The 15,699-nt window shown below is 40.2% G+C and overlaps 1 protein-coding gene across 1 annotated transcript; it reads left to right on the forward strand.

Annotated features, from left to right (window-relative positions):
• The first annotated feature begins 692 nt into the window (after positions 1–692).
• On the forward strand, positions 693–10,180 carry RIT1 (Ras like without CAAX 1). Its single transcript, XM_074223266.1, has 5 exons — positions 693–834; positions 942–998; positions 4,293–4,366; positions 4,591–4,782; positions 5,803–10,180. The coding sequence occupies exons 1-5, from the start codon at positions 693–695 to the stop codon at positions 6,031–6,033; spliced, it is 696 nt and encodes a 231-aa protein (XP_074079367.1). The 3' UTR covers positions 6,034–10,180.
• Positions 10,181–15,699: the final 5,519 nt, after the last annotated feature.

Raw genomic sequence — 15,699 nt, forward strand, 5'->3', positions numbered from 1 at the left:
TGTAGCCCAATTCTGCAACTAGGGTCCAAAGCCCTGCAGCTGTTCTCCGGAGGTTGTTTTTTGCAAGGCAGTGGGGTTAAGTGGCTCGCCCAAGGCCACGGGGCTAGGTAATCATTAAGTGAACGCGGGGACTCCCGACTCCAGGGCCGGGCCTCCTGGCCCCCCATCATGAAGGTTCCCCGTCGGGTTTTCTAAGCGCCCGGCGGGCCCGGAGTGCGGGGCTGCCCTCACCCCCTTGCTCCATGCCACACGCTGCAGCGGGTGCAAGAGGCTGCGAGCCGGGAAGGCCCCCCCAGACCTCGGCCAGCGGCTCCCGCAGGGACGGACTGGGCCGAAGCGGGGCCCGGGCGGGCAGCACCGGCTGCAGCCGGACCGCGGGGGCGCGGCCGCCGGGGGGCGGGAGGGGCGGGCCCGGCGCCGGCGCGTCACGGGGCCGCGGGCCCTGCCCCCTCCCGTCCGGACCGTGGCCGCCGGCGCCATTGCCATCTCCCCCAGCCGCGGGAGGGGTCACAGGTCAGGGGTCCCGGAGGCGCGCGGGCGGGGGAGGCCGAGAGCGCGGCGCGGCGCCGCGGGCCCTCCCATCGCATCGCCCGGGGGCTCCGGCCCGGCGCCTCCGTGGGGGCGCGCACGCCCGGGCAGGGGGCCAGGCCGCAGGGCGGGGCCGTGCCCCTCCGCCGCGCGCCCGGGACGGGATGGAGGCGGGCGCGCGCGCGGGCGGCGGCGGCGGCGGCGGCCCCTCCGGAGGCTCGGCGGCGGCGGCGGCGTTGGCGGCGGCGGCGCAGTCCCGCGAGTACAAGCTGGTGATGCTGGGCGCCGGGGGCGTGGGCAAGAGCGGTAGGTGACTCCTGGCGGGCCCGCCTCAGTTTCCCTGCCCAGCACAGCGGGGGTGGGGGGTGGCGCCGGCCCGGCCTCCTCACGAGCTCTCGCTTCCTCCTTCGCAGCCATGACCATGCAGTTCATCAGCCACCGCTTCCCCGAGGACCACGACCCCACCATCGGTAAGGAGGGCCGGCGCCCCCGGCCCCGGGGACCGAGGCCCGCGCCTGAAGCTGCACGAGCCGGGCTCCCTCAGCCCCTAGTAGCCCCCTCTCAGCACCTGCTTAGAAGGAACAGCCCTCCCATCCTGCCTTGGGGGGGCCTTGGCCCCATTATTTCACCTCCTTGACCCAAAGTTTTCTCCTTAGCTGGTCCGTATCTAAGTCCCGAGGTCTTGCGCAGCGTCAGAGCTGATCCGGTGACCCCCTCTGCCCACTGATCAAGAATGCACCAGGTTCCAAAGGAAGCTCCTCTAGAAAGGGCCTATGCGAGCCTTAGAGAGAGCAGAACCACCTCTGTGAGTCCTCCGTCCTTGCTGCCATCTAAATATCCACATAGGATGTGGAGCATCAGTGCCGCCTCTCTTCCCCTTCAGCTGAGTAAAAAATGTTAAATAGGAAGGAAGAGGGGAAAATGCTGAAATGAAACTCTTTTGGAGCCCCTTCTGGCGTGTCACTTCTCTGAAGGCCTAATTGGAGAGGTACTCCGTAACTATGAGTCAGCCTGTTCAGATTGCCACAAAGGGAAGCAGAAAAGCAAGCAGAGCCAGCCCACTGAACTCTCCCTACCCCAAACACAGGCTGGACGTCTCCACCAGGAGTCCCTGCCTTTGCTTCCTGTTACCTGATATTGATAATGTGGTGAGGCCTTAAGCAGCGCCTCTGCACAGTCTTGACTCTGCTGATAGCAAAGACTCTTGTGAGAGGAGGAAATTTACTGTTTGCTTTGCTTGGGCTTTAAAAAAAATCATTGGGGCAGCTGGGTGGCACAGTGGATAGAGCACCAGCTCTGGAGTCAGGAGGACCTAAGTTCAGATCTGGTGTCAGACATATAATAATTACCTAGCTGTGTGAACTTGGGCGATCACTTAACCCCACAGCCTTGCAAAAACTTAAAAACCAAACCCGTCATGCTTCTCAAAGGTTTGACTTTGTGATTCAGTGGATTTGGAGTCAGAGAATCTGGGCCTCCAGTGCCAACTTTGTCATTGCTTACCTTTTTACCTTTTGAATTCATACCTCTAACACCTGGATCAGAGTAATTTCTTAATAAATGATTGTTGACTGATTGGGTAACTTAACCTGTTTAAAATGCATTAGTGTCTTATGTAAAAGTCACATAATTGTCCTTGAATTCAGTCATTCATTCAAAAGACATCAAATGCTTAAGGTATGCTAGGCTCATGATACAGAGACACAAAATGAAACAGAATCTTCCCACAATGAAATTACTTTCTATTGGGGGAACAGCAGATACACAGATAAGTAAATATAAAATCTATGCAAAGTGTCTTGCCCCCTTATAACTGGTAGGGAATCAAGAGCCTCTTTTAAGAGGTGTTAACCTGCTTTGGGCCTTGAAAGAACCTAGGGATTCCAGGAGTCACAAGTGAGAGAATACAGGCCAGGCATAGGGGCTAGATTGGGCAAAGTGGAAAATGCAACAGTTTAAATCAATTTGCTGGAATGACCTGGAAAAGTAGGTTGTGGCCAAATTGTGAAGGACTTTAAATGTCAAACCTAGGAGTGTGTATTTTATTCTAGAAACAACTAGGAGTCTCTAGAGGTTTTAAGCAGGAAAGTGACATTGTCAAGCATGTTGTAAGAATATCTTTTCACTGCCTTACTGGGTTCTTGTAATGAAAATTGAAAATTCTTTGTAAAATTTAGACCCTTATAAAAATGTGAATGATTCATTATCATCAAATAGATTGTAAGGTCCTTGAGAATATTTATTCATTCATTGCCTTTGTATCCCCAGGACCTAGACCAGTGCCAGGTGATTAAAAACATGTTGATTGATCAGGGCATAAGATAATGTGACTGTTACCTCCAAGTTCCAAAAAATCAGATTGATTTAGACAGCTTACTTCACAGTATTAAAGCATACTTTGAGGGATCATTCACTGTAGCTGCTGTTCAGCTCAGGGGCAGCCCCCACAAAGCAGAATTTAAATGCCAGGCCACCCCCCTGGAAGAATATCCATTGAGGCAGGCCCTATCTTCTCTTTACATATAAAGGATTGCTGGTTCACATTAGAGCCCATTGGTATGCCACAGTAGACCAACCTTGTACATGGTCTTTCTAATGGACTGGATCTGCAGAAAGAGAGGGCATATTTTTTTAATATACTGTATATAACTTAACTGACACTGACTATGGAGCTCTTCTGAGCATTTGAGAAATAAATTTGATTTTGATTATAAAATCATAGATTCATCAGATATAGAGCTGGAATAGACCTTGGCATCTCATCCAGCTCCTTCATTTTACAAAAGACACTGAGAAATAGAAAGTCAAGTGATTTTTGCCCATAGTCACACAAATGCCAGTTAGGTTTTGAACATAGCATTTCTGACTTCAGTTTCAGTCTACTGACTAGTACTAGGTTAATGAGTGCTTCAGAAACACTTTCAAAAATTAATAATTTTATATGTTAATTCCTTATGAGGAAGCCATAATCCTGGGTTTATTTTCCTTGTTTACTTTTTTAGACCAAGTTACAGACCTGGGAGATAGGGGTATGGAAGGATTTTTTCATTTTTTACAAAGACAAATATCTGTAGTCATTAAATATTTATGAATGTCAGTCACTTTTCAGTACTAGCCTAAGAAAAAGGATGCTTGAAAGATACAAGTGGGACAAATAGTTTTGACAATTAGGATTACCTCCAGCAAGCCAAAACATATTGTAGCATTTCTTTTTACTAGATGTCTTTAAAAGAAGTCATATTCTCATTATTTAGATGTTATATAAAATATCAATAATAGAAGAATGAAAATTTTCTTAGATTGAAATTTAAAGTATTTATAAACAAATATATCAATAAAACATAAACAATTTTAAATTATAGGCATAAGTTTGTGATGTACTTAAATGAGACAAATCGGGGCAGTTAGGTGGTGCAGTGGATAGAGCACTGGCCCTGGAGTCAGGAGTACCTGAGTTCAAATTCGGCCTCAAACACTAAATAATTACCTAGTTGTGTGGCCTTGGGCAAGCCACTTAACCCCACTGCCTTGCAGAAATCTAAACAAAAAAAAAATTAGAAATGAGACAAATCTTTGAGGATTGTGGATTTAAAACATTTCTCCAAGAAAATGTAGGTCCTTAGGGAACTCAGCCTATATCTTATTCTGCTAAATAGAAAAAGACATAATGCTTAAACTAAGATCAAATTTTACTCAGTCGTGTCCTTAGTTTTTCCAATGGTTTATAATACTAACTAAATTTATGCATGTCTTCCCTTTTATAGAAGATGCATATAAAATCCGAATCCGGATTGATGATGAACCTGCTAATCTGGATATATTGGACACAGCTGGACAGGTGCGTGATTTTTAAAGCTCTAGTAATGAAAACTTTAACTCTAGTGAAGGGATTGGAAAAGTTGATATAGATGAGATCATTAGCCCAATTCTGTCTTTTTCTTTTCATGCACTCTGACTCAGGATAGCAGGTAATCAATATACTTCTTCCTTAATCTTGGGCAACCAGGTACTATATTTGCTTCTAGTTCTGACAAAACAGAATGTTCAATATTTCTTTTCTAGGCAGAGTTCACAGCCATGAGGGACCAATATATGAGGGCAGGTGAAGGATTTATCATTTGTTACTCTATTACGGACCGTCGAAGTTTCCATGAAGTTCGAGAATTTAAACAACTGATCTATCGAGTTCGAAGGACAGATGACACACCTGTGGTCCTAGTAGGAAACAAGTCTGACCTGAGACAGCTGCGACAAGTAAGAATGAGAGGAAGATTCTGTTGGTGCTGTCTGATGCTTTCTCTCCTTTTGTCTCTGTCTACTTTTACCTTGAATGGAAATTTTACTATTTGTGTCTCCTAAGTGGGGGACATCTGAAAATCTCCTTGCTATCAATATAATGCAAAAACATTTTGGATGCAAACTATTCTGGGGAATATTTTTTTGTGAAAGAAATAAACCATACATTTACAATGTAGGACAGACCGTATGGCCAGTGGAAAGGGCACAGAAGACCTTAGTTTGTATCCCACTTCTACCATTTTCTACCTATATAATCTTGGGGAAGTCTTCCAACCATTCTACATCAGAGGTTTCTCATCTCTGAAATGAGGGAAGTAAGACTAGATGACCTTCGAGGGTCCCTTCTAGCTTTCAGTCTATGATGCTGTGATTCTCTATTGCAAAAGAAGATCAGGTGACAAATGAAGACTCTCTTAAATAAGCATGAGTGGGTCCCTGGATATCATCCCCTAAACAGGTGAGGAACTTAGCTCAAAGTACAAAGGTTTCACTTCTTGACAACACTTGTGAGAATCATTTGGGAGACACAAAGGAAGATTTTAGGAATAGGTCTTAGCTTTTTAAAAGTTTCTCTAAGAGTGAGGAGAAACAAAATTATTAGCTTTTAGTTCATAGCAGAAAGTCTTTCTCTTGTTTTAATCACTTTATCTGCCAAAAGCATATCAACAGGATTATAGAATTTGATAGATAAAATTATTTTTTAGAAAGGTAGATTCAAATCAGTTGGTTTTGGTATGAGCCAGTGCTTGGCCTAAATCTTAGCTTCATAGATGCTAAAATTAAAAGGTCATGAGTTCCATCTTCTGCACAGTGCAAAAATCTATGTTGCCTCCTTGACCAGTGTTTATCCACTCCTCCTCTGCCTGGATGCATTTAATAATGAGGAGCTTATTATCTCATAGGACAGCAACCCATCCCATTGGCAGGGAACAAATTTTTTTTTTTAACAACTTCGTATTGTGTTCTTTCTCCAAGGTCACCAAAGAAGAAGGCATAGCTTTGGCCCGTGAATTCAGTTGCCCCTTTTTTGAAACTTCAGCTGCCTACCGGTACTACATCGATGACGTGTTCCATGCCCTTGTGAGGGAGATCCGTAAGAAGGAAAAGGAGGCAGTTCTGGCTATGGAAAAGAAATCTAAACCCAAAAGCAGTGTGTGGAAAAGACTGAAGTCACCTTTCCGAAAGAAAAAAGATTCAGTAACTTGAAGGGACAAATTAAAATCTTATACCTGTGAACTGCAGCATATAACCAGAGCAGTCCAGTGATCTGCAGAGCTTGCTCTTCCCCCTGTTTGGACCATTGTTTTCTAAATAAGGCAGAGATGAAGGGATATGCCCACAGGGGTTTTCTAATGAGGTGACTTTTAAGAATAATGTCTCCTAGTTTTCAGGCTTATGAACCCAGTGGGCAGTATCTCCATTTTTGTTTTAAATTGTCACTTTTGAGTTTAACCCATAAGTACTATGAACTCAGTTGCTGGTGTTAATATGTTAACACAAAATGTCTACACCCAGTGTAGGGTGTATCCCTCACAGTTGTACCAAGCTCCCAAGAGCGTAATTTTTCTGCTGTGCAATCTTTATTGTCTTTCAACTTTCAGTTTCCTGGGGTTGCCTCAAAGGAGGGACCTTTGTCTTTCCTGTTCATATGCTGCCTTCTAAAGGCAGAGCAGAAAGCCAGGGTGTCCAGGAAACCCGTTCAAGTCAGTGCTAAAGATCATCAGATAGCTGGTGGCTTGATTCACGTTGCCTTGTGTGAGATGAAAGACTGGAGGTGGTGAGACCATTAAGTGTATGCAGGGGCTTGGCTGGGAATAGATAAGGTAAGCTAATCATGGGATCCTCACAGCACTCAGATACAGGCCTTGTTTTCCTCATATGTGCCAAAATTACCGTGTTTACTGGGATAGCTGAATTCAAACAAATCAAACACAGTGAGGTTTCTCCTGTGGTTTTAATTTGCTTAGCTTGCACAGCTTTGCATTTCTTCAACCTCACTGAGGTTAATCCTATAGGAACCATCAGAGGATTGCCAAACCCTTCATTATGTAAATCCTCAGCCATAATCTTGGTTAGAATACTTTTTTTAAAAAAAAATTTTCAGGGGCATATAGACCTGTAATTTACCTGTCTTGCTTCTAGCTCCTTTTTTAAAACCCCATTGGTCTTTAAAAAGACAGCAATACACTGCCATGGGGAGGACCAAGATCTAGAGAAATGATGTTTTGGGTTCTTCACACCATTGAGATCTGACTATCCAGAGCCAATAAACTTGGTGCTTGAAAAAAGTTGTTATAACATTTAGATTTTATCAAGTTGTAGCTGTCATTAAGAAGACCTTTTCTTTTTTTCTTTTTTCTTTTTTTTAGGTTTTTGCAAGGCAAACGGGGTTAAGTGGCTTGCCCAAGGCCACACAGCTAGGTAATTATTAAGTGTCTGAGACCGGATTTGAACCCAGGTACTCCTGACTCCAAGGCCGGTGTTTTATCCATTACACCACCTAGCCTCCCCAAGAGGACCATTTCTTAAAATTTTAAATTCCTGCCACTTTAGTTTATCCTTGAATTTCCTCACAAGAATTGTCTTGTCCTTGCTGAAATACCATCGGTGGTGTTGTTCTCTGTATTATCATTGTCATTTTGTAAAGAGAGCTTGGAATGTATAGAGATGGGATGTAAAACTACTCAAAGTAATTCATATTTGTGGGAAAAACTTTTGACACTGTACACTTCTCTGCTTTGACCTTTAAGAAGTCCTTTAGGAAGTAGTTATAAAATACCTTTTTAGAAAGAATTAAAATTCCCTATTACAACCTTCCTCAGATTTATAAGAGGACAGGATGGTCAGTTTGTTTTCCTCTTATGGGTTTGAAGAATAGTGTTTGTTTTATCTGGATATTGTTGCTAGATAATCATGTGCCACAATATTCAAGACAGGCAAAAAAGCATGACCGAAAATTAATATTCAGAGAAAAATGACTTTCAGGGTCCTTTATGACTTTGGGGTTGAAGGGTAAAACAGTACCATGAAGCAACATTTCTCCTTATTTTAAATGTTTAAAGCAATTTAAATTTTGTGAGAGACATGAGGCGTGACATTGATAAGGAAACCATTTGTGTCATCCCAGAAACTAATAACTGCAATAGCAAAAAATGTTATCTTTCCCTTCAAACCTCCCCTCCCCCCCAAAAAAAAGATTTCTAAGACAAAGAAGGGGAGAATTCTGTGCCATGTAGCAGGAAAAAAATAACTGGCTTTTGTTTTTAAGATTGTCACTTTTTTTTTAATTTCTGTGGTTAATCGGCAAATATTTATTAAACTCCTATGAAGTGGTGCTGTGCCAGGTGCTGTGAGGGCTACAAAGCCAAGTAAGGCACAGTCCTACATTTCCTCCTAAAGATAATTATCAATTGGTTAAATTTACAGTCCAAGAATTAGCTGGGTTAATGAAGCCTTTCTTTAACTTTCAGACCTTTTTTAGCCTAAAAGTTAAAAGCTGAAAGGCAGAAGAATAACCAGACCAGATGGTAAAATTGCTGCACCTAGAAGATTTGCTTTTTGGAATTGGGAAGGGAGCATGTTTCAATTTTGAAACAACTTGTTAATTCAACAGCAAGTCCTCGACTGTGATGATCAGGGAAAGGAAGATAATGCTTATCATGTATTTACATATATGAAGACATGAATTGTACTTGACAAAATACAAAACTTCAAAAAAAACCTTTCCTGTTGTGCTTCTTTTGGTCTTCTGAGTGAAAGGGATTGGAACCATACTGTACCATGACAAAAGTAGTACTTTGTAATTTAAGGAAGATAGATTTTGGCAGGATACTGGGAAATTTTTACCAAAAATTAAAACATGTAATTGAAAAGTCTCAGGAAATCATTGCAGATGGAGGCTGGAGGATCCTGTGGGTCTCTATGTCTATTGTAAAGGGGATATTTGTTTAGAACTTGGACCTAGGAGATGGCCCCTGAGGTACCTTCCAACTCTGCTGTTACTTGATTCTGTGACTTTACAAAAGTACCACACATACATACCTTCATTAGCTCATATCATGACCTCTCTGCTCTCCTGCATCATGTCTCAAAGGGATGCTAGAGTAATAGAAGAATTGATCCCTGTCTTCAAGCCTATGCCCGCTCTCTAAGGATATATTGGACAAAAATATGGAAAAAAGAATATTTGAAAGCGTTTCAAGAGTGTATAAACAGGATAAAAGATAGTGGAATGTGGTAGTTAGAGGACCAGCAAGTAATGCTTCTGACATAAACCAGCCATATATGTGACTGGGGATAATTTGTTTATTAACTAATCAGTGAGTTAGGTAACTCTGAAGATGATAAATTACAGATAAGTTATTAATGTGTGTCTCTGGAGGAAGTTTTTTTTATAAGGAGTTCCCCATATTTATAAAATCACATATCCAGACAAAAATGTGAGAGAAGAGAGAATTTTTAAAAGTTATTGTGAAGGATAGTGAACTAAATGCATTCCCCATTCCTATTCAGGACATTAGAACTAATGGGTATAAATGTAAGTACAGGATAGTTACTAAACCAGTGGTTTCCAAACTTTAGTGATTCTTCACCGTTTTTTCATACTTCCTAGACACCATAAAACAATTTTCTCAGCTCCTATGCAAATGTTATAATTTGATAACATCCTAATACTAGAAATAATACTGATAACTATACCTTTCATATTTATAATAAAGAAATGAACAATGTGCAAGACACATTTATTGAGTACTTTAACTATATGCAATTTTTTTCCATGCAAAGATTCTTGATATGATGTCATTGTGATATTGCTACCTAAAGTTCTGTATCAATCACTTTCCAAGATTGCTATTTTTTTTTGTAACAGCCATGATGGAAAATTTCTGTTTCATACAAATAAGATATGCACAGTAGTAAAATTTGTATTGCTTTTTATATTCTCTGCAAATTTATGTACACATTGTTCATACAGAGACCTCTTTATTCACTAGTAAAAGAAACAGAATTTAAGGATCATATGCTTGTTTGTACTTCACAAGGCATGTCTGAACAAGAACATTCATGTTCAGAAGAATAATACCAAATATATGTCTATGGCAAATGAGTTTCTTAACTATTTTTATTTAGGAATATGTTAGCTTTTAGGATAAAATAAGAATTTCTTTTATAGATTTTTCAAGTGAATAATAAACAGGTTATTTCTTCTATTTCATTTGTAGGTCACATTTTTCAAACTGAAAAAATATTTTGCCTTAAATATTCATAATTGTAGTTATGTTTCTTTCTGTATCAGCATGAATCTGAGACCCTTGTATCGATCTATTTAGAATCCTCAGTTTTGTATAAACCTCCAGCAAACACAAGTTTTAGGAGAAAAGATTTATAAATTAAATTTATTTCATGTTTATTGCTATCATTACAAAAAATGGTGCATCTTGTATCATCACCAGTAAATTTGAGCTTTGTCTTACCATTGGATTTCAATGATTGGAGAAGATTGAGGCTGACTACTTCACCCAGCTCTTCGTCACTTAAATCCAATTTTTTGGAAAGTCAAGAAATCACCCTCTGTGATATCACTGGTCCTCTTTAAGAATGAAGGACAATGGGGTGGCTAGGTGGCACAGTGGATAGAGCACAGGCCTTGGAGTCAGGAGGACCTGAGTTCAAATGCGACCTCAGACACTTAATAATTACCTAGCTGTGTGGCCTTGGGCAAGCCACTTAACCCCATTGCCTTGCAAAAAAAAAAAAAGACCTTAAAAAAAAGAATGAAGGACAAACATCAAGAAAAATAACAATTGTTTTGGCTCAAATAAACTTTAAAAAGATGGTCACACAAAAAAGCATATTTTGCTGCAGAAGAGCTTTGATTCCCTGCTGTCATATTGTCACACAAGGAATTTTCCTTTTAATGGCTTTTTTTTTGCCACATAGCTCTTGTAATAATTTGAAAAAAAAAAATTGTTCCTCTTCACTCATTTCTCCGTGTAAGTGATTATCTGTCTTGCTTACAAGGTATCCAAATTCTGCAAGTGACCAGTGCTTTTTTTAAACCAGTGCTTATTGGCCTCCATTTTATTGTAATCTCAATTGTGTTTTGTTGGATCTCTCACCATTCATGATTTTCATTTTTAAAAATCTATCATTTATCTTGAAAATTGAAAATTGATTTTTTAATTTTGTCAGCATTGGCATCAACAAATTTACAAAGTAACAGCTACATACATACATACATATAGACATCAAATGAGCATATTTAAAACTACATCTTTTGTTTCAGCTACTTGCAATGTAAAAATTGGAATATATTAGCTTGGATTTAATCAAAAAAGGTTTTTGGACACATGGGCAATTCTATCACTACAGTATCTGTATTGGAATGATGCAAAACTGCTTTTCCTTTGATTCACCAGGCTTTGGTTTAATCTTTTTTGTTTGTTTTGCAAGACAATAGTGTTAAGTGACTTGCCTAAGATCACACAGCTAGGTAATTATTGAGTGTCTGAGATCGCATTTGAACTCAGGTCCTTCTGACTCCAAGGTTGGTGCTCTATCCACCACACCATTTAGCTGTCTCCATCTCAACCATTTTAATTACTATTTAAACCTAATAATTTGGTAGGTGACCTGATATATTAAGCCAATGGTTTCCAAATATTAGTGATTCTTTACCTTTTTTTCATATCAAAGTGCTTTCTAGAAATTTTTCATAAAACAATTTTCTCAGTTCATATGCAAATGATTTAATCTGATAATTAATATTAAATAATATTAAAATTAACCTTGATAAATATATTTTTCATATTTATAACAAAGAAATGACCAATGTGCAAGATAGCTCTTAAGTACCTAATTTCCCCTGGGAAAAAATGTTCCTTGTCTTGCCAATATATTTTGCATGGAAATTTCCTTATTAGGTTTCATTCAACTGAAAGATAAATAAATTTTTATGGAGAGCAAACTAGCAGTCTTTGCACCTCATCAGAATTAATACTTGTGAATCCCAATGATATTATAATGTGAACTTGAACTTTTTAATTTGTATTCATGTGCTACTACTATTTATTTTTTCTGGACTAATTTTATCTCTCCAGTGGCTTTTTACTTCAAACTAGTTTTATTTTTATTTACTTTAAAAATTAGAGACAACAAAAAATTTAAGAGAAATTTAAATGATTGACAGTTTCAACCATCTATCACCATTTTCAACTTACTTCAAATTTTTTATAATGTTAGAGGGTTTTGTTTTTGCTTTTGTTTTTTCTTTAGAAACCAGATTCTTATACTGTATTTATCAACTCACTGGATAATCAGTCTTAAGAGGGAGGCAACATGAGGGGTCTGGGAAACTTTTCTAGAAGTCCTTGTGAGCTTAAAAGAGTGTGAAATTCCAAAGAGCAATTTGGTAGTTAGCTAGGTTTCAGCTCAACAGAGAGAAAATACTTTCCAACTATGCAAAATAATCCTAGATTTGCTGGGCTATGTCAACATGTCTTCAGGTCAGCTCGTGGTACACTTCACCTGTTGAATAGCTATCCCTTGAACTTTGGAATTAGAAAGTTCTGGGGAAGAAATTTACAATCTGAACTAGGAAATCATAATTCTCTGATTAAAGAGATGGCTTCCCCATCTCTCAGGAACAGTCGAGTGAGAGCTTCCATGGAACAAGTTCTTTGTTTGTCTCTTCTCTTCCCCATCCTCCCCCCTGACAAGACAGTCCCAGAGGAAAATCCCTAAGGAAAAGTATTCTCTCTTTTAGACATTAGGAGATCATCTGAGAAAGTAATTACAGTGCTTAGACAGATTACAGAGTTTTCATCAAGTTTGTTCTGCTGAGAAGAAAAGATGGGTGCCCCTATCGCTAATCCCTGCTGGGTGTTGCATTTCTTTTGCTCTGTTGCTCTACCTGCTAAGCCAGTTTGCATTTCACCTTCGAGAGGGAACTTTCTAGTTACTTTAACTTTCGACTGAGGGAAGGAACTGCTAAAGCTGATGCTGAACTCATTTTTGCTGCCTTTTTTTTAAGGCTAACCTTGGAGAGACCTAAAATGGGCTGGGGTGTCTAGAGGAGACAAGAAAGCCCCAAATGGGATCATGAAGAGTCAGGCAGGAATTGAAGGGGGTGGGGAGTGGAGGGTTAGTTATGGGGAAAGTATATTTCTGAGTATGTAAAAGATGCATTTTTCGGGTGGCTAGATGGTGCCATGGAGAGAGCACTGGCCCTGGAGTCAGGAGTACCTGAGTTTAAATCCAACCTCAGACAGTTAATAATTACCTAACTGTGTGGCCTTGGGCAAGCCACTTAACCCCATTGCCTTGCAAAAACCTTTAAAGAAAAAGATGCATTTTTGATAAAAATCAGTCAGGTCTGATCCTTCATGATCCCATTCTTTTTTCTTTATTTTTTTTTGGCAAGGCAAAAGTAACTTGTCCAAGGTCATACAGCTAGGTAATTATTAAATGTCTGAGGTCACATTTGAACTCAGGTCTTCCTGACTTCAGGGCAGGTGCTCTATCCACTGTACCACCTAGCTGCCTCTAATGACTCAATTCTTGGCAGAGATCCTGGAGTGGGTTATCATTTCCTTCTTCAGATCATTTTGTGGCTCAGGAAACTGAGGCAAAAAGGGTTAAGTGACTTGCTCAGGGTCATACAGCTAGATTTGAACTCATGGAGAAAAGTCTTTCCAACTCCAAGCCCAGCATTCTATCCACTGTGCCACCTAGCTATCCCAGAGATATGATAGATTTTCAGGTTTTTTAGGATAGTATGCCCAGACAATGTGAGCCCCTGTGTCTCTGCATAAGCTTTTAAACTTGTATCTTTCATAATAACTCCCTGATGACAATCAGAACTAATGGAAAATTTGGAGCTCAGTCATATATTGCTTATTTATTCACTTTCTAGAGACATACATGACTATTAAAATGGTTTACATAACCCTTCCCCCTCAGTCCTTTTCAGAATAGTTCAGAGTATTGAATGCAAAACTCAGATTCTGGAATTATTGGATTAATTCCCCATTTTGACACTAAGTAACTTTGATACTGTCACACAATCATTTATTTAATTTCACAGTGCCACTTTCTATAAGATTCAGTCCTCCATGACTGTAAACTGAAGAACAGATAACATCAGTCTAAGGAATTATCTTCATTGGGAATTTTCTGAATCAGTAAAAACATAAGTTCAGTCCAAAATTCAAATGTGTGTATATGCATATGTTTATGTATACATATGTGTTTATATAGCATATAGTTATATAAACACCCATCTATCTATCTATCTTTCTTGTTCAGTTGTGTCCAACTCTTTGTGACTCCCAATAACTGTAGCACACATAAGGGTCATGCCATTTCCTCCTCCAGTGGATTAAGGCAAACAAGTTAAGTGACTTGCCCAAAGTCATACTGCTAGTAAATTTGTAGTGTCTGAGACTGGATTTGAATTCAGGTCCTACTGACTACAGGGCTGGTGCTCTATCCACTGTGCTATCTAGCTATTCTGACCAGAGTCTTGACTGAATCCAGAGTATAAATCAGATCATATTTTATTTTTTTTCTGAAATAATAGATCTGGAGCTAGAAGGGATTTCAGAAGCCATTTAATCCAACCTCCTCATTTTACAGATAAAGAAATTGAGGTCCAATTAGCTGAATGAGTGTGTGTGTGTGTGTGTGTGTGTGTGTGTGTGTGTGTGTGCAAAACACCAGGCTATTTAGTGCTAATATGTGACTACCAGTGACTGTAAATGATATCATTTATAATTATAATAAAATATTGCTCATTTTTCATAAAAAAAAGAAATTGAGGTTCAGAGAAGTTAAGCAATTTACCCCCAAATCCTGCAGGTAGGAAGGGACCTTTTTGTTGTTGTTCAGTTGTGTCTGACTCATCTTGACACTATTTGGAGCTTTCTTGGCAAAGATACTAGTGTGGTTTCCCACTCCTCCAGCTTATTTTACAGACAAGGAAACTGAGGTAACCAGGGAGAAGTGACTTGCCCAAGGTCACACAGCTAGTAATTATCTTCCAGCACTCTATCTACTTTGCCACCTAATTACCCAGGAAGGGACCCTAGAGATCATCCAATTCAATTCATTCCTTTTATAGAAGTATAAAGTGAGGTTGGACCGGGTAGATGACTGAGATGAGCTCTGTGAAGTGCTTTGAATATTTCAAAATCTTGCCACATAAATGTTGATGGGGCAACCTGGTGACCTCTGACACACTAACTGTGTGATCCTGGGAAAGTCACATAACCCCAATTGCCTCCCCCCTAAAAGTGTTTATGTATGTGTGTGTGTGTGTGTGTGTGTGTGTGTGTGTGTGTGTGTGTGAAGTCTATGTACATTATACTATACATAGAATGATTGATTATTGCCACCATTGTTACTATGTAGGATTCAGAAACTTCCCATCAAAAGTTAGTCCAGGGAGCAGCTAGGCAATGCAGTAGATGGAGCACCAGCCCTGGAGTCAGAAGGATCTGAGTTCAAATATGGTCTCAGACACTTAATAATGACCTAGCTGTGTGACCTTGGGCAAGCCACTTACCCCATTGCCTTGTCAAAACAAACAAACAAACAAAAAAGTTAGACTAGTATTGATCTTGAGACTCAATCCTCAGAGTATCTGAGCTCTGGCTGGCACAAATTTGTGGCTTTATTTAGTGATTTGAGATGATGGATTTGGGTGTGATTTCTTCTTTCCTCAGCAGCACATGTAGCCACACCATTAAGTCACCCAGCTTTCTGAACAAAAGCTACAGAGGTGGGGACCAGACTTCCTTCCTGCCCTTCCCCAGAGCTGGTCACTGCTTCGGTTTCCAGTGTACCTTGAGAAAAAGTAGAGAGGTTTCTCTT

Source organism: Macrotis lagotis, chromosome 2, assembly GCF_037893015.1.
Source record: "Macrotis lagotis isolate mMagLag1 chromosome 2, bilby.v1.9.chrom.fasta, whole genome shotgun sequence".
In the NCBI taxonomy this organism is placed as follows: domain Eukaryota; kingdom Metazoa; phylum Chordata; class Mammalia; order Peramelemorphia; family Peramelidae; genus Macrotis; species Macrotis lagotis.

Coding starts and splice junctions, on each gene's coding strand:
- RIT1 (XM_074223266.1), top strand. CDS start 693: ATGGAGGCGGGCGCGCGCGCGGGCGGCGGCGGCGGCGGCGGCCCCTCC. Junction 835..941: donor CGGGGGCGTGGGCAAGAGCG/GTAGGTGACTCC, acceptor CCTCCTTCGCAG/CCATGACCATGCAGTTCATC. Junction 4,783..5,802: donor ACCTGAGACAGCTGCGACAA/GTAAGAATGAGA, acceptor TCTTTCTCCAAG/GTCACCAAAGAAGAAGGCAT.